Raw genomic sequence first — 27,471 nt, forward strand, 5'->3', positions numbered from 1 at the left:
AAGGTTAAAACCCAGTGGCTTGTGTGTTTCAGCTGAGGTTACAAAGTAGAAACGCGACTGGAAGTGGTGGTGGTAAGAGCTCTGTTTCTTCTCGAAGAGTTTTGGTCTTCAGCTCACATACCGCTGACAGCTGTCTGGCGACCCAGGGCCTATCCCGGCGGCCCCAAGCCACGCGCCTAGGAGCGCGCCCAGGATCCCCTCACGCGAGGACCCTTCCTAGGAGAGGCGGGCGGGCTCTCCGGCGGAAAACGGGCCGCGCGGGGGCGACAGCACCAACCTTGTTGGCAACCCCTCCCCTCCCCCAACCCCCAGGACAAGGAACGTCACCGCGTTCCACATTCTCCCCGACCCTCTGACCCCGAGGGCCCAGACCCCGGCCGGCCCGAGCGGCCCTGGCAGGTGCCAACGAGCCCTGGCTGTCCCTCAGGCCCCGCCACCCCCGCGGTCGCCGGGAGCGGGCCTCGGTTAGTGGGGCCTCCTAGGCTGCGGGCGCCGGGACTGGCCGGCTACACCCGCACCCCAGCAGCCTCAGTAGGCGTCCCGGGCCGGGCCGCCCCTCCCCCCGCGCCGGTGGCCAGGAGCCGGGCGAGGGGCTCGCGGAGGAGACTCTCGGGCGCTGATTGGCCAGAGCCGAGGGGGCGGGGCGGTGGGTGTGAAGGGGGCCGGCCCAGGTCTCTCAGAGCTCCCCCTCTCCTCCGCAACTGCGAGCTCCCTCATTACATCATCTTCGGACCGGAGACGCCGTGCAGGACTGGGCGCGGCGCGATCCACTCACCCCGGGGCTCCAGCCCGCTCTCCCGCGTCTCTCCTGGCCCTCCCCGCACCTGCTCCAGGGCCAAGACCGGGAGAGCCCCGCGGGCTAGCTCCCAGAACCCGCTAGGCACAGCTAGCGGACCTCGGCAGCTCCGCCTGATCCATTCATTGAGAGCCGCGTATTTTCCCGGAGCCTCAGTCCCCCGCCTCCTCCAGCTCGGAACCGCGGGTAGCGCCATGGAGAAGAGCAACGAGACCAACGGCTACCTAGACAGCGCCCAGGCGGGGCCTGCAGCGGGGCCTGGCGCGCGGGGGAGCACGGCCGGACGCGCGCGGCGCTGCGCTGGCTTCCTACGGCGCCACGCGCTGGTGCTGCTCACAGTGTCCGGAGTGGTGGCGGGCGCCGGCCTGGGCGCGGCGCTGCGTGGGCTCAAGCTGAACCGCACACAGGTCATCTACCTGGCCTTTCCTGGAGAGATGCTGCTCCGCATGCTGCGCATGATCATCCTGCCGCTGGTGGTCTGCAGCCTGGTATCGGGCGCCGCCTCCCTTGATGCCAGCTCTCTCGGGCGCCTGGGCGGCATCGCCATAGCCTACTTCGGCCTCACCACACTAGGCGCCTCGGCTCTCGCAGTCGCTTTGGCGTTCATCATCAAGCCTGGATCTGGCGCGCAGACCCTTCAGTCCAGCGACCTGGGTCTGGAGGAGACGGGGCCCCCACCGGTCCCCAAAGAGACAGTTGACTCATTCCTCGACCTGGCCAGGTAACGTCCTCCCTTCCCCGCCAGTCAACACCTCGCCGAGTGCTCAGTGGGAGACTCCAGCTCTCTAATGCACTCTAGTTCATACTCATACAACCTCATATACTCCTAAGAGTTCATTCTTAATTGGCTGCTCGTGGCTCTTAACATTTTTTAAATATCAAAATAACGTCTGGAGGCTTTGCATATTGACCACACCTTTGCAGACGTCAGCGGGGGGCACACCTGACATTCTCAAGGATCGGTACTGCATCTTTTAGGAAGAACCAGTCCTACCATTAGGTGGGAGTGTGTTAGGGAAGAGGCAGCGGTCTCACCTGTACTTTACTCCTTACACTCTCTGGCTGCCCACACTAGGGAAAACGTTCCAACCACGCCCCAATATCCTCACCCAATTTTCTCCGCCAACGGTGCCCAAAAGCTTCTGGGAGCATTGGTTAAATTTTGCCTGTTGGACCATTCTCGCCTGTAATCTGTGGCCTCTGTTTCAGCCCTTTGGCTGGTAGGAAGATGGCAATTTTTTGAAGAGTTGTCAGTGGACCCAAGGATAACAAGGCTGGAGGTAGTTGTGCAGGGCTCATTGCCCAGAAACATGCCTCTCCTGGGAACTTGGGACGGATTGCTGTCAATCCCCATAGTCAGGAACATTGTAGAGTATTATGAGTTTTAAGGGGCTTTATTTGTGGGAAGATGTGAATTCTAGAGAGGAGAGAGAAAGAAGCATCTTCACTTAGCTTTGCCTGCTTTTTGTGACTCTTAGAAGTTGCATTTCATCCCTTGAGTTGTAGTGTAGTCTTTGTGGATTGGCCAAAGCCTCAGCCTCTTTTGGTTTCTCCATTAGCCCAGAGTTCACAGATGGGAAAACTGCAGCGTAGAGGCATTTACTGACATGGCCAGGTTCAGCTGAGTGAGGACCTCAGCTGGCTCCCCCTCCAGATTTCCAATAATTCTGGATTCAGAGCCTTGGACATATGTTTTGTCTTGAGTCACCGAAGCAAAGCTCCTCATTGTTGAGGCTGTGAAAAACAGCAAACTCTGGGCAAAGTGACTTGACTCCCTGCTGTTTCTATTTCTCCTTCTGGAAAATGTGATGACTGTCTGCCACTTAAGATTGCGAGTGTTTATTTAATTACAACAGGAATTCCCTGGCAGTCCAGTGGTTAGGGCTGTGCGCTTCCACTGCAGGGGGCACGGGTTCAATTCCTGGTCAGGGAACTAAGATCCCACATGCTGTGTGGTGCAGCTAAATAAATAAATAAATAAAATTACAACAACAACAACAAAAAAAAACCCAAAGGAATTTACACTGAAAAAATCAAAAAGCCAAACCTCTCTGATGAGGGGGACCAAAAAGTTCTTACCAAAACTTCTTACCAAAATGGCATGTGGAGGTGGCCTATTAGAACTTTGATGAGCTACAGTGTTTGTTTAGTGTCTTAGCAGCTTGATATTTGGAGTCTTTAAAGATCCTTAAGGTTGGAGGACTAACTTTTAAGTGGGTACTGAAAAAGTCTACTGAGGGTGAGAGTACCTTTGGCTTATTGCCTTCAGCGTATCAGTCAGGGAGGGAGGTGGTGGGGTTAAGGGAGTCTTTTTTGCAGGGATTAGTGGCTCGGAGTGTGGATGCTCTGACCTGCTGGTGGTACCCCATAGAGAGTCTAGTAGCATTCTTTTATCTCCGAGAGAGGCAATGGCCAAGAAACAGGGGGCAGGGGGTGGGGGTGAAGGAGGGGTTACCTTATTCCACCAGCCCCAGAAGGGACTTATTTCCTGATCATGGTTTTCTAGTTTTAGATACAAGCCCCTTCAGCTGCTGCTTCTGAAGTGAATGACCCATCCTCATGGCTTAGCGGTCAGTGTAAGTACAGACTTTCGGTGACTCGGGCCACCGAGAAGGGAAGGACCCAGAGAACATTTGTCGTAGCTTGTTGGGGGTAGGTAGTGTTTCATAATGCTTCCAAAAGCCAAACTTATTTAATCCAGCAGGTCATGGATAAAGGTAGGGCAGGTGGTATGAGGAAACTGAGACAGAGATTAAGTGATTTGCTCAAGGACACAGAGTGGTTTGTCAAAAGAGAGATTAGAAGAACTATGGGTCTCATGCCCCCTGGTTCAGGGCTCTATTTCTCCCACTCTTCCCTTCCCCAAGTCAACATGCCATAGAAATGAGGCCATGCTGGCGGCCTAGTCCCATCTCAGAAGTGTTTGTTCTGATGCGCATGTAAGTGTACCAGGTAAGGGTATAGTCGGCTCGGGGCAGACGCTCACTTCTTGTAAGCAGAGGAGTTGAGCCTCTTCAGTGAAGGAAAGCGAACGTGCAGGTTGGATTGGACTCTCACTGAGCAGCTTTTGAGGGGAAATGGAGTCCTGAGCCATGTGGAAATGCTTCCTGAGTCTGGGGACTCTCTGGGTAAACATTTTAAAATTGCTTCCGTCGAAGAAACCAATTTTATGGTTTCATAAAATTTTATGGATGCCAATTTTCAATTTTACGGATGCCAGTTTTATGTGACTCCAGGCATGTTCCCTGGCAGAGGCAGGGCGCAGTCCTTTCTGCCTGTGGGCAAGTGAGTGAATATGAGATTCTGTGGGCAAACACCTCGATGATCCCGCAGGCCTGCCCCTGGTAACTGCCTAGAACCTAAACGCCTGGAAGGAGTGGGGAAAGTCTCAGGTGACTGATTGCAGCTGCCGCCAAGGCTTTGCTCAAGTCCACGACCTTTCCAGACCGTGGAGTGCCCCCAAACTCCCACTGCATCTCTCTGCCATGTTTTCTAATTTAGTTTTTCAAGATGGAACTACAAGTCAGAGAGAAATGAAGCTAATAGACACTGATTATGCCTTTTAGGAAATTCAGAATGCCGTTGCCAAGTGGTTTGATCTCCCAACACAATGTATTAGAAATAGCATAGCAGACTGGGGCATGGGGGTGAGGCTAGAGCAGGCCCTTTGAGAGCTGAGAAAGGACAGTGGACAGCAGCTGGCAGGTGGGAAAGTCATGGTCTCCTCTTGAGCAGCCCAAGCGCCATGCTTTGGAACCTGGAAGAGTACGGGACTCAGTACTGGGTGTGACCCAAAGTGACTTCTAAGCAGGTCTTCAGGAACCCAGTCATTGTGGAACTTCTTGGTCCCTAACAATGTTTACTGACTGTGGGTCCTAGGACATGTCCATACCTTTCTGTGCCTTGGCTTCCTCATCTTTATAATGGGGATCATGAGAGTGCCTGCCTCCCAGGATCGTGGTGAGCGTTAAATGAGTTATGTCTGTAAAGATCTAAGAATAGGGCTGACCCAATAGAGGCTTGCTCGTGTTATAAATGGGGCAAGGTTACAGAACAACTGTGTTTTTTTGGTTCACATGAGTTAATGGGGATGGCTCTCTCTTCATAGTCTGAAATAAATGAGAGTGAGTGGGAAGAAAAGGATGTTTGGGACCTCAAGATGACTTGAAGCTAGTGTAGCCTTTAGGTATATTGGGAATCACATGGAGCCTGGAGAAAAGGTGAACAGTGACTATGTTTTGGACTAATATAATCAACACTGTGGGAGATTTGGAAAACGGAGAAAATCAAAACTAAACACAGAAGAGCCTTCCATTCTGAAATGGGGCAGAAATCCTCACATATTCTCCCCAACATCTCAGTTTCTTTTTCCCCTGCATGACACGTGTCTGGTCTCCGAAGTTGACCTCGGTTTTCTTCACCTGTCAATGGAAAGGATTCAGGCGACTGACCTCAGACATTCCTCTGAGTGATAATATTTGTGGTTTTCAAATGGAAAACCAGAGGCTTATCTGCCAACGAGGCAGGTAGCTCCTGGGCCCGGGACACTGTCTGCCCTAGCAGCCAGAAAAATGATCCTGGGCCACTGTCTTGCAGAAGGGGCTACCACGTGCCTGGTAAAGGCAATTGAGATTTTGCCTGTCGCCCAGTTTTCTAGGCTTTATTGCTTTTCTTGCGCTCACTTTCTCAACAGTGGACAGTGCTTGGAGCCTTTCCTTTCACACAGGGTGGTGCTAGGGACTTACCTTCCTTCCCGAGAACTGGGTGAATATGACGCGTCTCAGGCTGCAAAGAACACATTTCTTCAGTCGGTGCGAAGAAACCTGTAGGCAAGATGAAGACTCTTAGCGAATCTAACGTGGATCCAAATTAATGGAGGTTTCTCAGCCTAACTAGTCACTAACAATGGCAGCTTAGGATATTAAAAAAAAATTCTTTAGCTCGACACCATGCCTGAATAGTTCGGAAAAGAACATAAACCCAGAGAGGTAGTGTGGATAGTGATGAAGAACAGACACTGAAATCAGCTGCCCGGTTTTGAATCCAGCTCTACCACTTACTAGTTGTATGGACAAGTCATGTAGCCTCTCTGTACCTCAGTTGCCTTATCTGTAAAATGAGGTTAATAATAGTGTAGCTACTACCTAGACTTGTTACGAGGATTAACTGAGTTAATATTTGAGTGTGTTGCTCATATTCTAGTGTGTCCCAGCCTCTCACGGACAGCTGAGGGCTACTTGACACAGAGAATGAGTACTGCTCGTAGCCTTATTTCCTCAAACGTCCCCCACCCCAGGGTCCCAGCCTTAGCCTTTCAGGCTGGAATCTAAAACTGGATGTGGGCCTCAGAAAGAGGATAGGTTACTCCCCTACCCCCCACTGTCTCCATAGTGTGAGCCCGTCACCCCCAGCCCTTCCTCCGCTCCCAGCCTTGTAGGGGGTACCAAGATCTGAAGGGGCACATCCCTGTTAACTGAACCTGTAACAATAAGCACTAGGGATAATAAATATTTATCAGGTGTACATAGAGTGTCGTATCCTTTTCCGAAGGGTCTTTGAAATTTTCATAAATTCGGTAAAGAATTTTTGAACTTAAATGAAAGGAAATACTTTTGGAACAGAAAAAATATACCAAGCCAAAGTAAATTGTTTTACAGTCTTCTCATATGGAACAGGGAAATGCATACCACCCTTGACAATAGGATCAGAAGAACAAATAGCACCAGATGTATGAAGAAGGAACATTTCTGAAGTTTTTCATGGTGTGAGCTGCACGAATCTGTACAGTACTACTAACAGAAGTTCTGCTTTCAAAACTTCAGCCTGAGCTCATACCAGTTTTGTTTTTTTTTTTTTTTATCAGTTATATATATACATATGTTCCCATATCTCTTCCCGCTTGCATCTCCCTCCCTCCCACCCTCCCTATCCCACCCCTCCAGGCGGTCACAAAGCACCGAGCTGATCTCCCTGTGCTATGCCGCTGCTTCCCACTAGCTATCTACCTTACGTTTGGTAGTGTATATATGTCCATGCCTCTTTATCGCTTTGTCACCGTTTACCCTTCCCCCTCCCCATAGCCTCAAGTCCATTCTCTAGTAAGTCTGTGTCTTTATTCCTGTTTCACCCCTAGGTTTTTCATGACATTTTTTTTTTCTTAAATTCCATATATATGTGTTAGCATACGGTATTTGTCTCTCTCTTTCTGACTTACTTCACTCTGTCATACCAGTTTTTCTGCTTGCTTTAAGTAATGTGTCCAAAGGTTCCTAAAGCACCGGAAAGGCTCGTCCATTCATTCTCTCCCAATTTGGTCTGACTTGGGTCTCTGGATTTAGTAGTACAGTCTTGGCATTTTTTGCAAACGTTTTTGACTTAGACCCACTATAAGAAATACATTTTAAATAATGGCATATCCACATACAGACACCTTCACTCCCACATATACAATCTGAAACACAAGTCCTACAAAACAACATTTTAAGTGTGATACATGCTGATCTTTTCTACTCTGTCTAATGTATTACATCTTTTATAAAATGCTGGTTAGAGCCAGGAAATTGATTCCATGGCCAACTAATGTTTGAAAAACTTTGGTCTAATGTATACCTGGTATTATGTAATTCAAGGAAATTTCTCGGGGTCAAATAACAGAAAAATGACATATTTGAGAATTTAAATAAAATGAAGAGCCTCAATGGTTAGAAGCAGCCTAATACCCAGTGAAATTGAGTGCTGTGCAGAGGTAAGCTTGAGAAGACCATTTGATCCTTCTGATTTCCAGACTGTGGATCTCACAACTCCAGATCTCTACTATCTAATATGATAGACACGAGCCACAAGTGGCTGTTTAAATTTAACTAGTTTAAATGTAAATAAAATTAAAAATTCAGGGACTTCCCCGGTGGTGCAGTGGATGAGAATCCGCCTGCCAGTGCAGGGGGCATGGGTTGGATCCCTGGTCTGGGAAAATGCCACATGCCACGGAGCAACGAAGCCCATGTGCCACAACTACTGAGCCTGCGCTCTAGAGCCCAAGAGCCACAACCGCTGAGCCCGTGTGCCACAACTACTGAAGCCCACACGCCTAGAGCCCGTGCTCCACAATAAGAGAAGCCACTGCAATGAGAAGCCTGCGCACCGCAACAAAGACCCAACACGGCCCACCCCCCGGCAAAAAAATTCAGACCCTCAGTAGCACTAGCCATATCTCAAGTGCTCAAAAGCCACACAACTACCGTATTGGACAGCATAAATATAGAAAGTTCTGTTGGAGAGTGCTGGTCTGTATGGAACATGAATGGGAGATATAGCAAATTGATGTCTCTGGGCACTAAATGAGGGGTTGAATTTGATCACTTCCAAGATCCCTTCCAGCTCAAATGTCCCTCATTTTGAAAGCCCACATGGTTGCTCTGTCAATGTGAGGAGCTGGGAAAAGTGCCTGGAGACAGAGCTCTGGAGGAGCAAAACTGCTTGCATGACGAGCAGCTCATCCCTGAATACAGGAGAGCTCAGGAGTAAGAAAAAGTCCGATTCTCAGCAGCATCTTGTTTAAAAGTCAAAGGAAAGAGGGATAAGAAGAACGCAGAGAGAACAAAGTCAGAGGACTGACACACCTGACTGTGAGACTTGCCACAAAGCTGCAGTAATCAAGACAGTGTGGTGTTGTCAAAAGAATAGACAAATACGTCAACGAAACAGAAGAGAGCCCAGAAATAGACCCACGTCAATATGGTCAACTGATCTTTGACAAAAGAACAAAGGTGATACAGTGGCACAAGAATAATCTTTTCAACAAATGGTGTTGGAACAGCTGGACATCCACACGTAAAAAAAAAATGAATCTAGACCCAGCCCTTGCACCATTCACAGAAATTAACTCAAAATAGATCACAGATCAGGGCTTCCCTGGGGGCGCAGTGGTTGAGAATCCGCCTGCCAATGCAGGGGACACGGGTTCGATCCCTGGTCTGGGAAGATCCCACATGCCACGGAGCAACTAAGCCCATGCACCACAACTACTGAGCCTGCGCGCCTAGAACCCATGCTCAGCAACGAGAAGCCACCGCAGTGAGAAGCCTGCGCACCGCAACTCAGAAAGCCTGCTTGCCGCAACTAGAGAAAGCCCCCGCGCAGCAGCGAAGACCCAATGCAGCCAAAAATAATAAATTAAAAAAAATACTTCTTAAAAAAGAAAAAAAAGTGGATCAAAGATCTAAATGTAACACACAAAACTGTAAAACTCCTGAAAGATAACATAAAATGACCTCTGGTATGGCAATGACTTTTTAAATACAACACCAAAGGCACAAACCATGAACAATAGAGAAAAATGTTTTGCCTTACTCCTGCAGCCTCGCATCCTTGCCCCTTGGTGGGGGCAGGGGCATGTTCCTGCCCCTGCTCCTGGCCTGTGGCAACCAGGGGAACTGAAGGAAAGGAGTATGATTCTGTGGGTTCAACTCACTGCCTGCAGGCGATTCCTTCCAAAGGATCAATATTTGAGAGCTGAGTTATGTAATCTAAAAAGAGTTCAGTCATCCCATTGAATGTACGTATTTTTTTTGGTTGTCAGATCTCCTTTGCAGTTAGCACTGTATCTTTTGTCCTAACTTTTTAAGCAATTTTGAGATATGATTTACATACAAAAGATGCATCCATTTCAGGGGTACAGTTCAATGAGTTCTGACAAATAGATAAACCATTTAATCACTACCACAATCCAGACACTGAACATTTTTGTCTCCCATGACCCTTCTCAGCAATTCCCACTCTTCATCCCTGGCCTCAGGCGGTTTTGGATAGAAAGTTTTGCTTTCTATCACTATGGATTAGTTTTGCTTTTTCTAGAGTTTCATAGTGATGGAATCACTCAGCATGTACTTTTCTTTGTCTGGCTTCTTTTGCTCAGCACGATGATGTTGAGATAATCCACGTTGTATATATTAGCGGTTGATTCCTTTTTATTGCCAGGTAGGATTCCATTGTATGGATTTATCATAATGTTATTTGTCCACTCATCAGTTGATGGACAATTCAGTTTTGAGCTATTATGAATAATGCTGTTATTCATACAGGTCCTTTTTGCAGACATATATTTTCATTTCTCTTGGGTAAATGTCTAGGAGTAGAATTGCTGGTTCATATGGTAAGTGTATGTTTAACTTTATAAGAAACTGTCAGAACACATCATGATCTTAGGAACTTGATTTTTTGGCAGGAGTCACTGTTTTGACTCTAGTATTGAATATACCCCTCTGTTCCCATTGGATTTTGTAGACTAGATATTGTAGACTGTCTGAAAACAGGTTGACCAAACGGTGGCCGTTTGGTCTAGAAGTTCTGGGTTAGGGTCCGTTCTGGGTGAGACAGTATTGGGTTATTGCTTATGCTAAAGACACCAGGCAGGTCAACAGCTCATTCCTGAAGGATACGAAGTATTTGCAGGGGAAATCGTCCCCCATGGAGAAGACAGAGGGCTTCTAACCCAGCTCTTTCCTTAACTTCCCTGTCTTCTTAGGGGGAGAAGCAGGTGGCCAGCTCAGTCTGAGAACTACTGTGGTAGATGCAGAATGGGCGAAACCTTGGCTCAGGGCCTGTTTCTGCTTCGAACTAGTGTAGCAAATGGAAATGAGATACCAAACGTACTCCTACAAGACTGAGAAGGGTGCTTTGTAATGGAAATAAGAGGCAAAGGTAAGTTGCTATTCATCTACACACTAAAGAAGAGTCAATACAAATGCCTAGTCTGTTTCTGCCTTTCTTTTAATGTAAATATGCTTGTAATAGGAATCAAACTTCAGATCACCATTTTGCAATGGTTAATTCAACAGAAGATCACATTTTGTCTGTTTAAATAGAGACGTGTACTTTTGGGTATTCTCTAAGTATGTTAAAAGCAATTCAGGTTTCATAGACAAGCAAGATGGGAAAGGCTGAGTTGCAGTCTCTAGATGCTGGCTGTCTATGGAAGCTTCCTGAGTGTTCTAACGAAGTCATTTTTGTGTCTCATTAACCCTTTTGGTGGGTGTGTTCATTATCTATTGTTGTATAACAAATTACCACCAATTTAGCAGCTTAAAATCACACATATTTATTATCCCATAGTATCTGTGGTATCAGGAATCCTGGCACGGCTTAGCTGGGTCTTCTGCTTCAGAGTCTCTTATCAGGCTGCAGTCAAAGTGTTGGCTGCAGCTAGGGTCTCATCTGAAGGCTTGACTGGGGAAGGAGTCACTTCTGAGGACTCGTGGTTGTTGGCAGAATTCAGTTCCTTGAGGTTCAGACTGGGAGCCTCAGTTCCTAGTTGGCTGTTGGCCAGAGGCCACCCTCCATGTCTTGTCATACGGGTCTTTCCAATATGGCAGCTTGTTTCATCAAATATGCAAGCCCAGAAAGCAATAAAGAGTGTCTTCTAGCAAGATGGAAGCCACAAGTTTATGTAACCAAATCACAAAAGTGACATCCCATCACCTTTGGTGTATTCTGTTGGCTAGAAGCAAGTCATACCCATCCCCCACCCCCATGACACACACACTGAAGGGGAGGGTATTACACAAAGGTGTGACTACCAGGAGGCCTCTTAGACTCTGCTTGCCAAGCTGGGCTACAGTCAGACCTGCCTACCTCTGAAACCAAATGCATGCAAATAGTTGCCTAGAGATTCTAGTGCTATGAACAACTCAACCACAGAAGCAAGAATGAGTGGATAAGATTGGCACAAATTGTAAAAGATGGTCTTTTACTCTTCTAGACTTATTCTTATAGGAAGTGGGTAGAACAAACGGATTATCAGTGGGATTTTCTTGTATATCATGACCAGCATCTGTACAATATATGACCCAAAGGAGGCCCTCAATAAAAACTGTGTGCGTGAATAGATTTTGGTTTCAAAATCTAGCTTAACTGGATCAGTTCCACTGCTCTCCTTTTATAACAAATATTTTGTACTATCCTTCATCCTGAAATGAAATCCATAAATAGAATTTACCTACACACATAATTTCAAACATCAATATGACTTGACTGTAATATAAAAAAACCCACCAGCTTGGTGGTTGCCAGAGGCGGGGGTGGAGAGTGGGAGAAATAAGTAGAAGGGGATATTATATATTTTTAAAAATAGAAATAAAAATGTAAGTATGCTATAAGATTTTAAAAAAGAAAAAATACTAAAGGAGAGTAATTTATAATAAAAATAATGTCAGGATGTGAATGCTCTAAACCAAAATGGTTAGGTGCTTGCTTCCGAGTTTAGAGTCACCATTAATGGGACAGCTTTACATTCAGACATTTAGCAGAACAAATGGCTGGGCCCTGGCACTTCCCCCTGAACACACTCCCCCAGTTCCAGGAATGCCCCCCAGTTATTACAACACCAAAACACTCCTTTGGATTTCACTAGTGGGCAGTGCCACTCCCCGTTGAAAACCACTGCACTAGGGCTTAGCCTCTAGGGGAAAGGAAAGTGATGCAATTATTCCGGTTTCCTTGGACACAGCTTACCTCAATATCCAGGGGCACCACGAGGGAGATGAGGATAAAGATCAGTGCACTCAAAGTATCTATTGGGGCCCCGCAGCCGAAGCACAGTTGGGTGCTTGGATCAAGCAGAAGATGGCAGTAAATGCTGGACGTGGGGAAAGAGGGAACCCTGTGTGTCAGGCTGTCAGGAATGGGCATCTTAAAGTGGACACTTTGAATGCTGAATTTTAAGAATACTGACAAAATGCTTTCTTTTCCAACAGAAACCTGTTTCCCTCAAATCTTGTGGTTGCAGCTTTCCGTACGGTAAGCTTGATGCTTTGCTAAAAATATGAAACTTTGGGGAGGGGTGGGTTACGTATAAATTACTGCTATAGAGTTAGGTAAGGTGGAACAGGGAGGGTTGTGTTGTTAACAACACTTAGTATCATTGGCCTAAAATTTATAGATATACCCCTGGAGCGAAAACAAACAAAACAACAAGAAACCAAAAATTTTTCCAAAATATCCCACTAGTTCCAGTATCTTTTCATATCACCTAATACCCTCAAATCACATTTTTGGGAGCTTTTAAATATTTTAGGTTTTTTTTTTTTTTTTTTTTTTTTTGGCTGTACTGTGTGGCTTGTGGGACCTTAGATCCTTGACCAGGGATTGAACTTGTGCCCCCTGCAGTGGAAGCACCAAATCCTAACCACTGGACTACCAAGGAATTCCCTAGAATTTTTAAAAAATACATTTTAATCTTTTTTTCTGATTATAAGGATAACGTATGCTCCTTGCAAAAAATAAAAATAAAGTGGAAAAAAGTAGAAGAAAATAAAAATCACCCATAATCACTACCTAGAGCTACCCATTAACATTTTGGTATACCTCCTTCCAGTATGTTTTTTCTATACATGTGCACACTCACATGATTTTAAAATAATTATACTACATAACATTGTTAGTATGTACACGTGCTACACATATTGTTCTGTAACCTGCTCTTATTGTTAACATTTTCTCATGTCGGTAAATATCCTTCTGCATAAGTTATTGGCTGTATTCCACTGTATGAGAGTATCATAATTTTACTCAACCAGTCCCTTGTTGATGGTGGTTTCCAGTTTTTCCCTAATTTTAGCAGTTCTTCAAGTAACTCCCCTGCAGCCATGCTTTATATAGAGAAAGAATATAAAGGTCTAGATAGATGGACTAAACTGATTGCCTTTTTCAAGCCAAGACTTTTCTGTTTCTACTTACAGCCTCTCTTTAAAACAAACATACAAACAAACAAACAACAACAAAAAAAACCCCTGCATATAAACATAGCTGTGGCTTGTATGTATAATGTAAGCTAGGAGAAAAATACAAGGTTTGCGGGGCTTTCAGTGCCTGGCACAGAAGATGTGGGGTGGGTTTTGTTTGCCCTGCCATCCTTAATCATGGGACAGCTGAACATCTCTGCCTGTCTGAAAGCTTGATAATCAAAGCTGAGAGAGACCAGAGCTCTTTAAAGGCCGGTTCAAAGCAAGCCTCTGGGTCTGAACCCTCTAAGGGGCCCCTCTTAACAGTTCAGAAGCCAGGTGTCCTTAGAAGGGTCAGGAAGGGTGTCTTATAACAGAGTCCCCTCAACGATAATGTATACTGCCCCAGGGAGACAACTGTGTGCATTGGGCAGAAGTGTGTGAAGTCAACTGGCAGGAACAAAGTTGGAGGGACGTTTCACCTCTAATGAGTGGTCTCCCAGAAGACTCAGCCCGAAAATGCTGTCTTGCCTTCCAGCCTTTGCTCTGGGGAGTGGAGGCTGAAGGCAGATTAGAAACAGATGCTGAAAAGCAGTCAGGCTCAAATAAGTTCTGGAACATAGTGGAGCATAAATAAATGAATGAACCTAAAATAACACATCGAAAAGTGTACTTCGGCATCGTGGAACGAATTCCAAGTTTCCCCAAATAAGGTGAACTCTGAGCTGTTGGAGATATCAAACCATCAGCTTGAAAGTGTGCAGACCTTCTCCAAACCAGCGACCAGGGGACATAGGAAATTCTCCCCATTTCCTTGGCTTCCTAAAAAACCAGAAGTCTGGAGTGCATGCTGCCTTAGTCTTAAGTAACTTTTGTACAGTCCTCAGAGGCCCTTGTCAGGCCAGCCAAGTGAGGAGTGCCCAGAAGACCTGGAATGAAGAAGGACAGAGTAGCCAGAGGCCCAGCAGTCCTCTCGGTTCCTCCAGGTGGTCTTCAGCTGTGAACTGACGGGAGTTTTGCTTTCTCTTGTTCACAGTATGCAACCGACTATAGAGAGGTGACCCACAACACAAGCACTGGAAACATAACCCGTGAAAAGGTAAAACTTCTTGTGAGATCACTTGTGGCGAATACTTATAACACAAATAATGCTTCATAACTGAGGGAGCATACACGATGCGTGTTTTTCTCAGCCGGACTGAAGACTTTGGGGTTTGAATGGGCTGTTTGAAACACACGGGTTAGGTTTGCTCCTTTGGCCATTTACCATGTTTAGTGGATCCATGTCATTGAATTGGAACTACTGCCCCCTTTCTTAGAAAAAATAATTTTATAACACCCCTTCTGCTATTCTGAAATATAATTAATAGGTGATTTAACCTACCCCTGCACATAGAATTGGTCTTGGGGGTTTAATTCACTATAACCATCATTCATTCACAAGTATTTTTGAGTACCTGTTGTTTACCAGACACTGAGCTAGGTCCCAGCGTTCATGCTATGTAGCTGGAAGGGACAAGGGACCTCAAGAATTATTCAGTCCAGCCATGGAGCTGCCATGGGGAGAAGGAGGGACTTTGCCCTTCCCCACCCCCTAGTACACCTCCTTAGGGCTTGAGTGGCTCTGAGTTCTACCAGCCTTTCTTTTTTTTTTTTTTGCGGCACACGGGCCTCTCACTGTTGTGGCCTCTCCCGTTGCGGAGCACAGGCTCTGGACGCGCAGGCTCGGCAGCCATGGCTCACGGGCCCAGCCGCCCCGCGGCAAGTGGGATCTTCCCGGACCGGGGCACGAACGTGTGTCCCCTGCATCGGCAGGCGGACTCTCAACCACTGCACCACCAGGGAAGCCCTACCAGCCTTTCTTTGATTGAAGGAAAAGTTCTACTTTTTAAAAAAAAGTCAAAAGCTATTAGTTTAGTCTATTTCACTTCATCTTGCAGATGAAGCACCTGAAGCTCAGAGAAGTTATTCAGTATCAGAGCTGGGACTAGGGTTCAGACTAGAACAGTGGTAAAAATGCTCTTTCGGTTTTTACCACGCTGACATGTTTCCTGTTCAGAGTTTCATAATGTGTTGTGATGGAATAAAATGTTCCTCTAACATATGCTTAGAGTAGGGAAATTCAGCACTGCTGGAAAAAAAGAATACATTATACCTGTACATTTTAAGTCAGTGATTTAAGAAAGAATATCCTGAAAATACCCACGTTGATTCTGAACATCTTTTTTGAAATTCGTCAGTGAGGAGACTATGGTAAGAGCCTAGCAACAAAGAATTTGTTGACATTTAGGAGGCAAAGTTCCAATCACTGACTCTTGATCTGAAGGACCTTTTCACCAATCAGCTCTTCTTCTAAAAGCAACCCTTTGAAGTGATTGTCCAACCTCTAGCTGAATTTATCCAGTGATGATGAGCTCGCTACTTTCTGCTTCAACCTATGCCCGTTTTGAACAGCTTTCAGAGTTAACAACTAGGTGAAGATTTTGTTTGTTGACTTCCATATCCTCAGACTCCATCTCCCCTTGAGTTTCCTGCCCCTTGATTTGTGAAATCACTGCGGGTTAAAGAAAATCTGAGCCTTTCCTCCTTCCGGGCACAGTGTTTCAGTCTGGCAGAGACAACGGAGCAAATGCATTCTTTAATTCTCACTCATCTGTTGTAAACTTAGACCCTTTGTCCCCTCTGATCCTACAGATCCCCATTGGCACCGAAATTGAAGGTATGAACATTTTAGGATTGGTCCTTTTTGCCCTGGTGTTAGGAGTGGCCCTGAAGAAACTCGGCTCTGAAGGAGAAGAGCTCATTCGTTTTTTCAATGCCCTCAATGAGGCGACGATGGTGCTGGTGTCGTGGATTATGTGGTGAGTGTCACCCTGCCACCTGCTCTCTCTCTCATTTCTCCTGCCATCCAGAAAAGAACCTGACTTAGCTGTTCTAGGTCACCCCTATGGGACCACCTGGACCAGGGCTCTGTATGTGGTTGATGTACCACAGGCCAGTCTTGGTACAAGGGGTGAAGGACCTCAGAGAAACAGGCATGTGTCATGGTTACCAATCACTTCCTCATCACCCACAATGACCCCTGGGTTTTATCATTGGGGATTTATCCATGAGTCCCACCACCATCCCATATCCCATGAGATGCCCATATCATCTTGTGGGGCAACGGATTCCATAAATTTGCTATCTGCTGTATAAAATGAGGCTCATTTCACTTTAAAGGATAGACTTCAAGCTTCAGAAGGGCCCCTTCCTATAGTATTTTACAACATGGAGGGAAAATCCATCTTCACTCCATACATATATGTGAACTTGGAATGGTCTCTCCTTTATGTGAATGTTGCTTTATGTAATATCAATGCAAGGGCAATTGTTTAATAAAAACCATCAGATTGATTTCTGGCTAACAAGGGAAAAGTTGACAAGATCTCTCAAAGTAACTTCTCAGAAATCATACCGATTTCAGTGCCAATGCCTCGTAAGCTTTATCCTGCTGTTTTACTCAAGCCAAACTTTGTGGGTTTTAGCTTCTACCCATTCGTTGCTGAGAAACTAGTTTCTCCTTTTGTGCACAAAGCATCTTCCTTATTGTCAACCCTTAAATATCCCAGAACGTCTCTCTCTTAGATGGCATTGGGATGGCAGCTGCACTGATTTTAGGAGAGAAGCCTGGCATTTGGTAAGAAAGTTTGAGATTCGGTGGGAAGCCAAGTTCGGAGCCTCCCCTGGTGATGTTTATCTTGCTTAACCAAATTTTCTTGCTCACCCCAAAATTCCAGAGTCTGACTCTATATTGTAAACATGACACTTCATATGACTGCTGTTGTTCAAGGGAGAAAAATATTTTCAGAAAGGAAAACATGTTTTCATCACATCGAGTTCTTTTCCTGGCTTATTTTTTTAGTAGTCTAAAATCCTCCCAAAGGTTGGATTAAAGGAAACTGTGGAAGAAAGTGACGTTCGTATGTTAAGACATTTGTTTTCAATCTGGAAACCAATTTACAGTCATTCCTTCAATGTGATGTATTAGTTACAGAAGCAGATATTTGGAAGGGCAGACCCAGCTGAGTGTCTTAACCGCAGTGAGAGATCTGTTGCCTAAAAAGTGCCTATGCAGGCATAGGAAGTAGGAGTGGTTATCAGAGGATGGGGCTGGCTTGAGGATGGTCCCTAAAGATTTTGGCCTAATCTATAATGTTTTAATTCTTTTGAAAGGAGAATGTTTTCATGTATTACTATGGGATTTTAAAATAATAATACTGCTTAGAATATCTCTGGGAAGAAAACTCAAGAAACCAGTGACATTGGCTGTCTCCTTGGAAGGAAGATGGGTGCTTGGGTACAGAGGTGGGAGGCAGACTTCACCCTTTTGTACCCTTTAAAATTTGAACCATATGACATTATTATGTATATAATTAAAATTTACAAACAAAGTTGATAGTTATAAAAATTCTTCCTCAATTTATATTAAATGCAAAACAGCAGACTTCTGTTCTTTGTAGCGCCCATAGTTCATTTCTTCCCTTCCTTCTTCCTGCCATCCTGCCATTAAAAAAATCTTCACGCTCCAAGAGTGTTCCCAGAGGGTCATTGTTAATGACTTTTTCCCACAGAATCATGTTTTCCAAACCACAAAGAATTTAAAACTTCACAAAAGGCCCAGCTTTGGCTCAATTCTGTATCACAGCAATTCTGCAAAATAGGTGTCTTTTGTGTTTCTAAGTTCTGAGAACAATCCTGAGCAAAGCTGAAAGTCAAGCTCACAGCCCCAGAGGCTTTGCTCTTGAAGAGTTCCTTGCCTTTCCACTTGGGAGCCCATATGGTTGGTTGCATCCAGCTGTTAAGAACATAAAATATCCAAGGGGAAAGAAGTCTGTGTCCTAGTCCTGACTCCGTCACCCACAATGAGCAATCATGTTAATTTTACTCAGTTTCACGGCCTGTAAAATGGGCATGGTATACCCCCATCCTTTTCTGTTCCTTAGGGTCATCCTAGGGAGAGGTGAAGACCACCTAGTTGAGAGTCCCTGCGTTCTGTGACAGGAAAGGCCTACATCTCTCAGCCCCAGCATCACCACCCTTACTGACCAGTGCCCTTTGCTCATGTCCTAGGTACGTACCTGTGGGCATCATGTTCCTGGTTGGAAGCAAGATTGTGGAAATGAAGGACATCATCGTGCTGGTGACCAGCCTGGGGAAGTATATCTTCACATCAATATTGGGCCATTTTATTCACGGAGGAATTGTTCTGCCACTTATTTATTTTGTCTTCACGAGAAAAAACCCGTTCAGGTTCCTCCTGGGCCTCCTCACACCATTTGCAACAGCATTTGCCACCTGCTCCAGGTGAGTGGGTTTCAGGTGCCCTTGGCTGCCCTGAGCTGTATTAATATGGAACCAGATGAGCCTGTGGTGGATGCACAACCATCACCTTGACATATTTTAATTTCTTGAAGACTCTAAATTGGTGTCATCTGATTTTTTTGTGCTACCAGCCCCACAGCTCTTTGGAAGTGGATTTTTAGGATTGCCAGAATGAGGGATTGCCTCGTTCCCTTCTTCTTGCTGCTTAGAGGTCAACTGGACCATTACTTAGTCCAACTGTGGGTCTTCACCCTAATTAGACCTCTGCCTAAGTGAAAGAAAGCAGCTACTTAAAACACATTGCATGGGAATAAAGATGCAGACCTACTAGAGAATGGACTTGAGGACACGGGGAGTGGGAAGGGTAAGCTGTGACAAAGTGAGAGAGAGTGGCATGGACATATATACACTACCAAACGTAAAATAGATAGCTAGTGGGAAGCAGCCGCATAGCACAGGGAGATCAGCTCGGTGCTTTGTGACCACCTAGAGGGGTGGGATAGGCAGGGTGGGAGGGAGGGAGATGCAAGAGGGAAGAGATATGGGGACATATGTATATGTATAACTGATGCACTTTGTTATAAAGCAGAAACTAACACACCATTGTAAAGCAATTATACTACAATAAAGATGTTTAAAAAAAGAAAAACTCATTGCAGGGAAGTTTCTAGAATGATACCTGCCCAATTCTTTCTCCCTTTGGATGGGTGAATTATTTCCTAAATAAGACCAAGTCATCTTGGTGAGGGATGCATGCTCAGCTCTCTAGGAGTCCACAGTATTGTGGGATTATCTCACCTTGTCATTATTAGAAATCCTTCACAAAAAAATTGGGCTTTCCAAATACACTAAAGGAAACTTTCAAAGGATGGCAGCACATCGTTTCACTCACACATTTAGTTTTTGCCTCCCTACTGCATGTTTCCTCCCATCCTGACTGGCTATGTATATGACAAGGTCGTGGGGGGAAAGAATGAAGGAGGTAAGTTTCTCCAGCTTAGGCAGAAACAAGCCTACTCTTGGCTGTGCCAGCCACACCCTGCAGAAGCTGCAGAGCCCACTGGAGAGAGCGGGTCTTATTCTTTGTAATCTAGGAATACAGTTACTCTTTCCAAACTCTCAGAGCCATCTCGGCTTCTTGGTCTAAAAGAAAAAAAAAAAAAATCATAGTTTGCCTTTTACTTTTTGGGAGGAAAAATATTCAAGAGAGGAGACGCACATTTTGTACCATGAGACAAGGTGTGGTTCTTGAGAAATTTGGAACAGGGGTATCCAGGTAAAAAAAAAAAACAGGTAAATCTAAGGAGTCCAATTTTGAATACTTTGGGAGTTAACAAAACCCCACGTGTGACAGAAACTTTGCAACAATTCTGATATTTCTCTTATTTCAAGGGGAGAGTGCCATAAACTAGGATGGTGCCAACTGCTCTGTTCCCAGGTCTGAGCTGAGTACTGTTTTAGCCTGGGCAGCAAGGACTATTCTCATGGTTGGTTGTTTGCGTTTCCAGCTCTGCAACCCTTCCCTCTATGATTAAGTGCATCGAAGAAAACAACGGTGTAGACAAGAGGATCGGCAGGTTCATCCTCCCCATCGGGGCCACGGTGAACATGGACGGCGCAGCCATCTTCCAGTGTGTGGCCGCAGTGTTCATTGCCCAGCTCAACAATGTGGAGCTGAAAGCAGGCCAGATTTTCACCATTCTGTAAGTTCTGTAGTCTTTCCTTCATCATCAGGTCTGGTACAAAACGTGAGGTCTTTTTCTTGTGATTTCCTTTGAAAAACTTCATGAATACCAATCTCACCATGGTTCGGGTGTCTCATTTGTAAACTGAGAACAGCGTGAATTCATTACTTGAAGAGAGTGGAACCTCTGTGAAGGGCACAGCTGACAGACTCTAGGGTTGTGTGGTCTTCAGTTTCCAAGCCATGGCTGCCATGTTCTGCATGTTTCTGTGCCCCCTCATCCTCTGGGCTAATGGCTGATCCTGCTGTCCCATCCCCTAGAGTGACAGCCACAGCATCCAGTGTGGGAGCAGCAGGCGTGCCAGCTGGAGGGGTCCTCACCATCGCCATTATCCTGGAGGCCATCGGGCTGCCCACTCATGACCTCTCTCTGATCCTGGCTGTGGACTGGATTGTGTAAGTAGCAAGTCCTAAGGGCACCGAATAAAAGAAGGTCTGTAATGAGCTCCCTAGAAGCTTGGCACTACTCTGGCCTGGGGCATGCAGAGAAACTTAAAACATGTCATTACTGAGAACTTGCTCAGAACATTCAGGAAAGCCAGGGGCCCAAGGGTCTATGGAGATTGGTGGCTGCATAGGGGTCATAGCCATTGGAGCAGCGAGCCTTCGGGAATGATCATCCTTGGCCTGGAATGTCCAAGGAGTGATTTCTGCAAGGGGAGGAAAGATGAGCCCAGCTAATGCGAATGTCATGGCTTGGGCTCAGGAGCGGAGTTCGGAAGGAGCTGTGATCCAGATGACCATTACCTGGGCTCCCATAAAGACACAGAACAGTTTCTGAGTGTTGCTTCCTTGAGTCCCATGATACCTTTCTCAGATACAAACAATACCTGTTTTATAGGGAAGGTCCGCTGAGGTACTGATGTTGGACAGTAGAGCATGTGAATAAGAAAATGAACACTGGAGCCCAGGTACCTGGGCTCAGATCCCAGCTTTGCCATTTACTAGTTGTATGATATGAACCATCTGTGCTTTGGTCTGCCCATCCGTCAAATGGGGATAAGAACAGAACCTACACCAGAGTTATGGTGGAGACTAAATGCGTTAACACGTGCACAGCACGTAGAAGTGTTCTAGGCACATGCAGGAAGAGCATTCGGTCAACACTGGGGAAGAAAGACGCCCCTGGCCAGGCTAGTCAGAGCTGGGCATGGGATACCCTAAACACTGGAGCCTGGCCCTGGGCTCGTGGCTCAACCCATGGTGGTTGGAAATCTTGTGTTTGGAAATCTTCAAGCCCTGGAGACTTGAAGGGGCTTCTCAGAATCCCTACAGCTCCTCGGGGGTGAAATGTGACATGTGCCTTGGAGACCCGCCTTGTCTAGAGAGCACTTGGGAGGGAACTCAGTCCCTGCGATGGTACGTTGCGGTGAGCTGGACGGGACCAGAGCTGCGTGTCAGAGGCCCTGCCTCCTTCCTCACCCCGCTGTTTCCTCTACGTGGGGAGTGCAGGCACGAAGGGGCACTTAGCCAGGACGAGGGACGCAGGGCGCCAAGCGGGCTGCCCAGGCGAGACCTGCAGTCACAGGAGCCCTGTACCACCGCGACCTCTGATTCCACAGCCCTCAGCTTCTCCAGTGCCGCGGGCAAGGTCACATTTTCCCCCTTTCTTCAGAATGGGCACAATACTTCCTCTGAGCCCCAGGGATGGGGGATGGTTATGGGGGTCTGGGAAGACAAGCTTCTGGAAGGGACAGTGCTGTTCTCTGTGAGATGGTGTTTGCCACCAGCCAGAGAAAGCATGTGGAGGTTACAATTCAGTAGAGATGCAGTGTCAAAGTGAGAGCAAGAAGGCAGGTTCCCACAGCGCAACCGTGAGTGGGAGAGAAGCTGGACCCAGGACGGAATCTGTGCGATCATCCCAGCTGTCTGTAACTTTTATACGATGGTGTCTCACACGTGAAATGCATACATTGAAAGATTTCTGGAAGGAAACAGATCCAGAGGTCAATACTGGTTCACTCAGGGTTGCGGAGTATGGGGGAGCGGGGTGACTTTTGTTTTCTCCTTTGTACTTTTCTTTTTCCCAAGTTTTCTTGAGGATCTGTTAGTTTCATAAAAAGTATTTGGAGAAAATCACTTTAGCATCAAGTGAGGCCCTGTGCCCTTACTAGCTTGCTCTCCCTCAGTGTCACAGCTTCCTGGTGGCTCAGCCCAAGGTGACATCCGCCCCCTGGTGGCTGTAATGCCTGCCTGTTCTCTTCCCCCCAGGGACCGCACCACCACCGTGGTGAACGTGGAGGGCGATGCCCTGGGTGCAGGCATCCTCCACCACCTGAATCAGAAGGCGACGAAGAGAGGCGAGCAGGAGCTGAGTGAGGTCAAAGTGGAGGCCGTCCCCAACTGCAAGTCGGAGGAGGAGACGTCACCCCTGGTGACACACCCAAACCCCACCGGCCTTGCGGCCAGCACCCCCGAGTCCAAGGAGTCAGTTCTGTGAGGGGGCTGGGCTTCCAGCTTGCCTGCGGGGGATGCCCGCCCCATCGGTCCGGTCGGCAGACCCGGGCACCGCCTTCACTGACTTCTAGCCTCCCGTGCAATGCTTTGGCCCAGTCACTGGTTTGAGGATTACTTCTCAGCACAGGCATTGGGCTTCCCAGCGGGACCTGGTTCCCAAGGACCAGGACACTCTGCCATTTGGCTTACCATGTCTAGGTGCAACTGTGTACACCCCAGCTCTGTTTGGAAACACACCCTCGAGCTGCCGGGCGGGGGGAGTAACAGGCTCACAGGACCTGGTGGTTAAAGCTTGGAAAATGCACATGTTGCTTCACTGCACCCAGGAAAGCTCAGCCTTGGGTGCTTTCCGGGCAGACCTGGACGGGTGGCAGCCATCTGTCGCATTGCCTCGTGAGCCATAGTAATTGGAAGAATTCCCAAATTCATAGCCGTGGCTGGAATTCACTGAGCTGGGCCTCAGGTGTCGAGAGTCTACACATCGGCCTGACTGGCTTCTGGGTCACTAGGCTGGAGGCGCTGCACGTTGTCCAGTTAGAAATACTCCATGGTGTTAGCACTGCTAGGGTCTCTGGTCAGTGGCACTAAGTAAACAATTACATTCTGAAGTCAAAGAAAGGAGGGGGAGTACAGGCTGCAGGGGGAAGGGAAGCAGCCTGATCAGGCCAGGACATACACACACACACACACACACACACACACACACTAATGTCCCCATTCTGGCCCCAGCCCTGGGGAGGTTTTCTGCTTTCATGACCTGGGCCTATGTCAACACTGTGGCTCTATACCCAGCTACTCTGATTTGGCAACAGGCCAGAGAGGGGCCCCCCTCCTCTGGGGAGGTGTCATGTGGTCATCACATTCAGGACCCTGGCTGGTCTAGCAACAGATTTTAATCCAACTAGACCCTCCCTAAAATGCTGCATTGCAGCAAAAACAAAATTTTAAAAACCCCACAAACCCACCCCTTCATTGGAGTGAGGTACCGCTGTTCCCAGATGCCCTAGCTTTGGCTGATTTCCATAGACTTGGTTTCCTTTCCCTCCAGGACATCAGTTTAAAATTATAAGCTAAATGGTCCACCTGATACTTACTGACTTGAGCTGAGCCTAGGGGAGGGGGCTTTACGGAGAGAACAAGCATTGCCCGGGATAGGGAAGGAAAACCTAAAAGGCACTAGACTGCTATTTCTCTGTGGCTGTTGGTGTGTATCTGTGGGGTAACCTGCAGCAAGTCCTGGAGCCTCACTTTACCCCATTAGTACAATGGGGCTGATGTCACCTGCCTCTTACCTACCTCAGAGGGATTTGGTGAGGCAAACTGAGTGAATCCGCGAAAAACGACCATTTCGCATTTTGCTTCTTGGATATCAAGTGCTAACACCCCCGTACCCTCCTTACTGTTACCTAAGTGATACCTAAGTTCTCCAGGAGGCTCCTTCTTCTGGGGAGGACAGCTTTTACGAGCAGGGCTTTGTTCTGTGTGCAGGAGCAACTGTTATCACGTCACTTGTTCTCTTAGTAGTTTCTTGTTAGCATCAAATGCAGCCTCTTCCTGATGTCCTTCATCTTTTTGTGAATTAACTACCCCACCTCCCAGCACACTTCTGGGTACCTGACCTCCCCGCGACTCCCAGACCCAGGCACCATTTCTGCCACCGCACACTGGCCATTAAAACTCCCAAACTTTCAGCCTCGCTCATTCCCTTGTCACAACTGGAAGGGGGGAAGGGGGGACAGAGAGTGAAGCTCCCCTGTACTAAGATTGTGGGGCATGGGCCTGAGCGGAATGGGCGGGGAAGAACCAAGGGGCACGGAGCAGACCTGGCCCTTTTCCCTTCAGCCCTCTTTAAACCAGCTAAGTCACTCCCGTCTCCTGTGAAGCAGGAGTGACCAGGAGCTGGGCTGAGAGGAGCCTGGAAGCCTCGACCCTCTGGCTTGTTGCTGATGCCTTCTGTTTTCAAAGGGGAAATAATCACACTGATGGATCCCAAACTGCAAATTCCAAACATTCACTATTTTTCAGGTGTCATTAGATCTCATCTTTCCTTCTTCCACATATATACATGGCTATGTACGTACACATACATATATGCAGCATGTATGTGGGAGGTAATACATGCGGGTAACATCTATATGTATGTGTGTGTGTATATTTTAGCTCCAGTCCAGGCGAGTTTGAATTTGGACAGAGGTGGACTAACTGCAAGTTGCATGTCTTTGGCATCCTGATTTTCCTGTTTCTAAAGGTGAATTTTACAAAACATGGACAGTAGAGCTGGACAATCAGACTCAGGGACTGCGCATCCTCTATCCTGGACCTGGGATTGCGGTGAGGGGAGCGCCGTGCCTGGGGCAGGGTGCTTCCTTGTAAAATCCAGATGGTGATTGCTCCCCTTCCCTTGGCTTTCTCCCTGTTTTTCTGTCTGCAACAAGAATCAGACCAGGAGTGACCTGGCTGGGGAAAATGCCACTTTCTCATTGTCTGAAGATGTCTCCCCTGCGCTTCTAACATGTTGTCGTAAATACTGTTCATCTCTGACTGTTTTGTATGTGTGACACTTGCCTTAAAACATAGCAGTCCTCAGAAATGAATACAGCCTTTCTACTAGGATCTGCATGTTCCTTTATTCCTCCCTTGTGTTTTGAAGTGGTATTTACTGGTGGAGCTCTTCTAGGGGAGGGCCTGGGGGTGACTGAATTGATTATTTTTTCTAGTAGCGTTTAGCCAGCACGACCCCCTGAGGCCTGGCGGGCCACTCAGGTGTCAGAGCTGCTGCAGGACAGTCACTGATGTGACTTGCGGTGGTGAGCGTCCAGGCTCCTGGGCACCTCCCACTCAGCACTAGCAGGGATCTTGAAACAGTGAGTGGTTTTGCGGCATACCTCCATAGTCAAGTCTCGTTAGGACAAGTAGGTCAACAGGCCTTAATTGACCATCTACTGTAAGCCTAGAGCCAAGCTGAAAGAATGCCCCAGTCTGTAGAATTACTGAGAAAGTCCCTGCCTAAAACAGTTGCCCATGCCTACCATCCTTGCCACCACACCCAGCCCATTCTTTCATATCATCTCATTTTCAGTGACACCGCATTCCAGCACAATTAGGGAACTTAGAAACCTCTTATAATACGATTATCCTACAAGCTCCCACTAGCAGCCTTAGTTTCCAGACCCTGGGGCTGCTGAAGGAAGAGATCTCTGGTCTTACCTGGACATTTGCAGCCCTTCATATAATATAGCTCCACCTTTAGAGGGAAAAGAAAACCATACATCAACCTCAGAAGTGTTCCTTCTTTGAAAAAATTTTTTCAGCTAGTGTCCTGAGGTCGGTAGAGATTCAGTGTCTCTTCACTTTTGAAAAAAATAATACCTTTATTGAGATATAATCCACACACCATAATATTCACCCCTTCAAAGTATACAATTCAGTCGTTTTTAGTATATTCACAGAGCTGTATAACCATCAACAATCTAATTCCAGATTTTCATCAGCCCAGAAAATAAACCCAGGACCTCTGACAACCACTTACCTACTTTCTGTCTCTGGATTTGCCTATTCTGGACATTTTGTATATGTAGATACAAAATGCTTCTTTTATAGATACATCCCAGATAAAGAGAATTGGTGTTCAAAATGTAAACACTGCCCACCTTCCCACTATTTCCATTCTCCCCCCACACACCCACAGGAGAGCCTGTAAGATCTTGTTAATCATCAAATACAGATTCAATCATTTGAGCCTATTGGGGCAAAAAAAAAAAAGTGGGGGGTGGATTCCTGGATTAATAATGGATTAACGGACTTCCCTGGTGGCACAGTCGTTAAGAATCAGCCTGCCAATGCTCGACATGGGTTCAAGCCCTGGTCTGGGAAGATCCCACATGCCGCGGAGCCACTAAGCCTGTGCGCCGCAACTCCTGAGCCCGTGCGCCACAACTGCTGAGCCCGTGCGCCTAGAGCCCGTGCTCTGCAACAAGAGAAGCCACCGCAATGAGAAGCCCGTGCACCACAACAAAGAGTAGCCCCTGCTCGCCACAACTAGAGAAAACCTGCACACAGCAAAGAAGACCCAACACAGCCAAAAATAAATAAAGTAATTAATTAATTAATAATAATGGATTAACCAGAACACAACTAATTTGAAGAACTTTTCCCCAAATGTGTAACTGATAAAGGTCTAGGTACCCAGACCACATGTTAAGTTACAATGTGGTCTGGATCCAGGCAACTGAGTCTGCTAACATTCTGCTCCCTGCACTGTGTGGTTCCATGCCCAGGCACATCATATTCTTTGTCAGCGATGCCCCCTGGAGTTATGCAGTGTGCAGACTTCATGGTTACACATGGCAGCCCTGAACTCGGGAGGTGAGTTGCAGTTAAAAGATTTGACTCAC

General features: G+C 46.8%; 1 protein-coding gene across 2 annotated transcripts; it reads left to right on the top strand.

The window, feature by feature from the left end:
* Positions 1–739: 739 nt before the first annotated feature.
* Positions 740–25,690, top strand: SLC1A4 (solute carrier family 1 member 4). Of its 2 annotated transcripts, none has more exons than XM_082672037.1 (8): positions 740–1,517; positions 12,547–12,589; positions 14,549–14,611; positions 16,207–16,373; positions 18,625–18,858; positions 20,385–20,579; positions 20,882–21,016; positions 22,832–25,690. In XM_082672037.1, the coding sequence occupies exons 1-8, from the start codon at positions 991–993 to the stop codon at positions 23,058–23,060; spliced, it is 1,593 nt and encodes a 530-aa protein (XP_082528163.1). In that variant the 5' UTR covers positions 740–990; the 3' UTR covers positions 23,061–25,690. The 2 variants fall into 2 exon arrangements, with proteins under 2 accessions (XP_082528163.1, XP_082528164.1); XM_082672038.1 differs by lacking the exon at positions 740–1,517 and adding an exon at positions 10,446–10,495.
* The last annotated feature ends 1,781 nt before the right edge of the window (positions 25,691–27,471 follow it).

This window comes from Grampus griseus (assembly GCF_964374135.1).
Source record: "Grampus griseus genome assembly, chromosome: 15".
Lineage (NCBI taxonomy): Eukaryota > Metazoa > Chordata > Mammalia > Artiodactyla > Delphinidae > Grampus > Grampus griseus.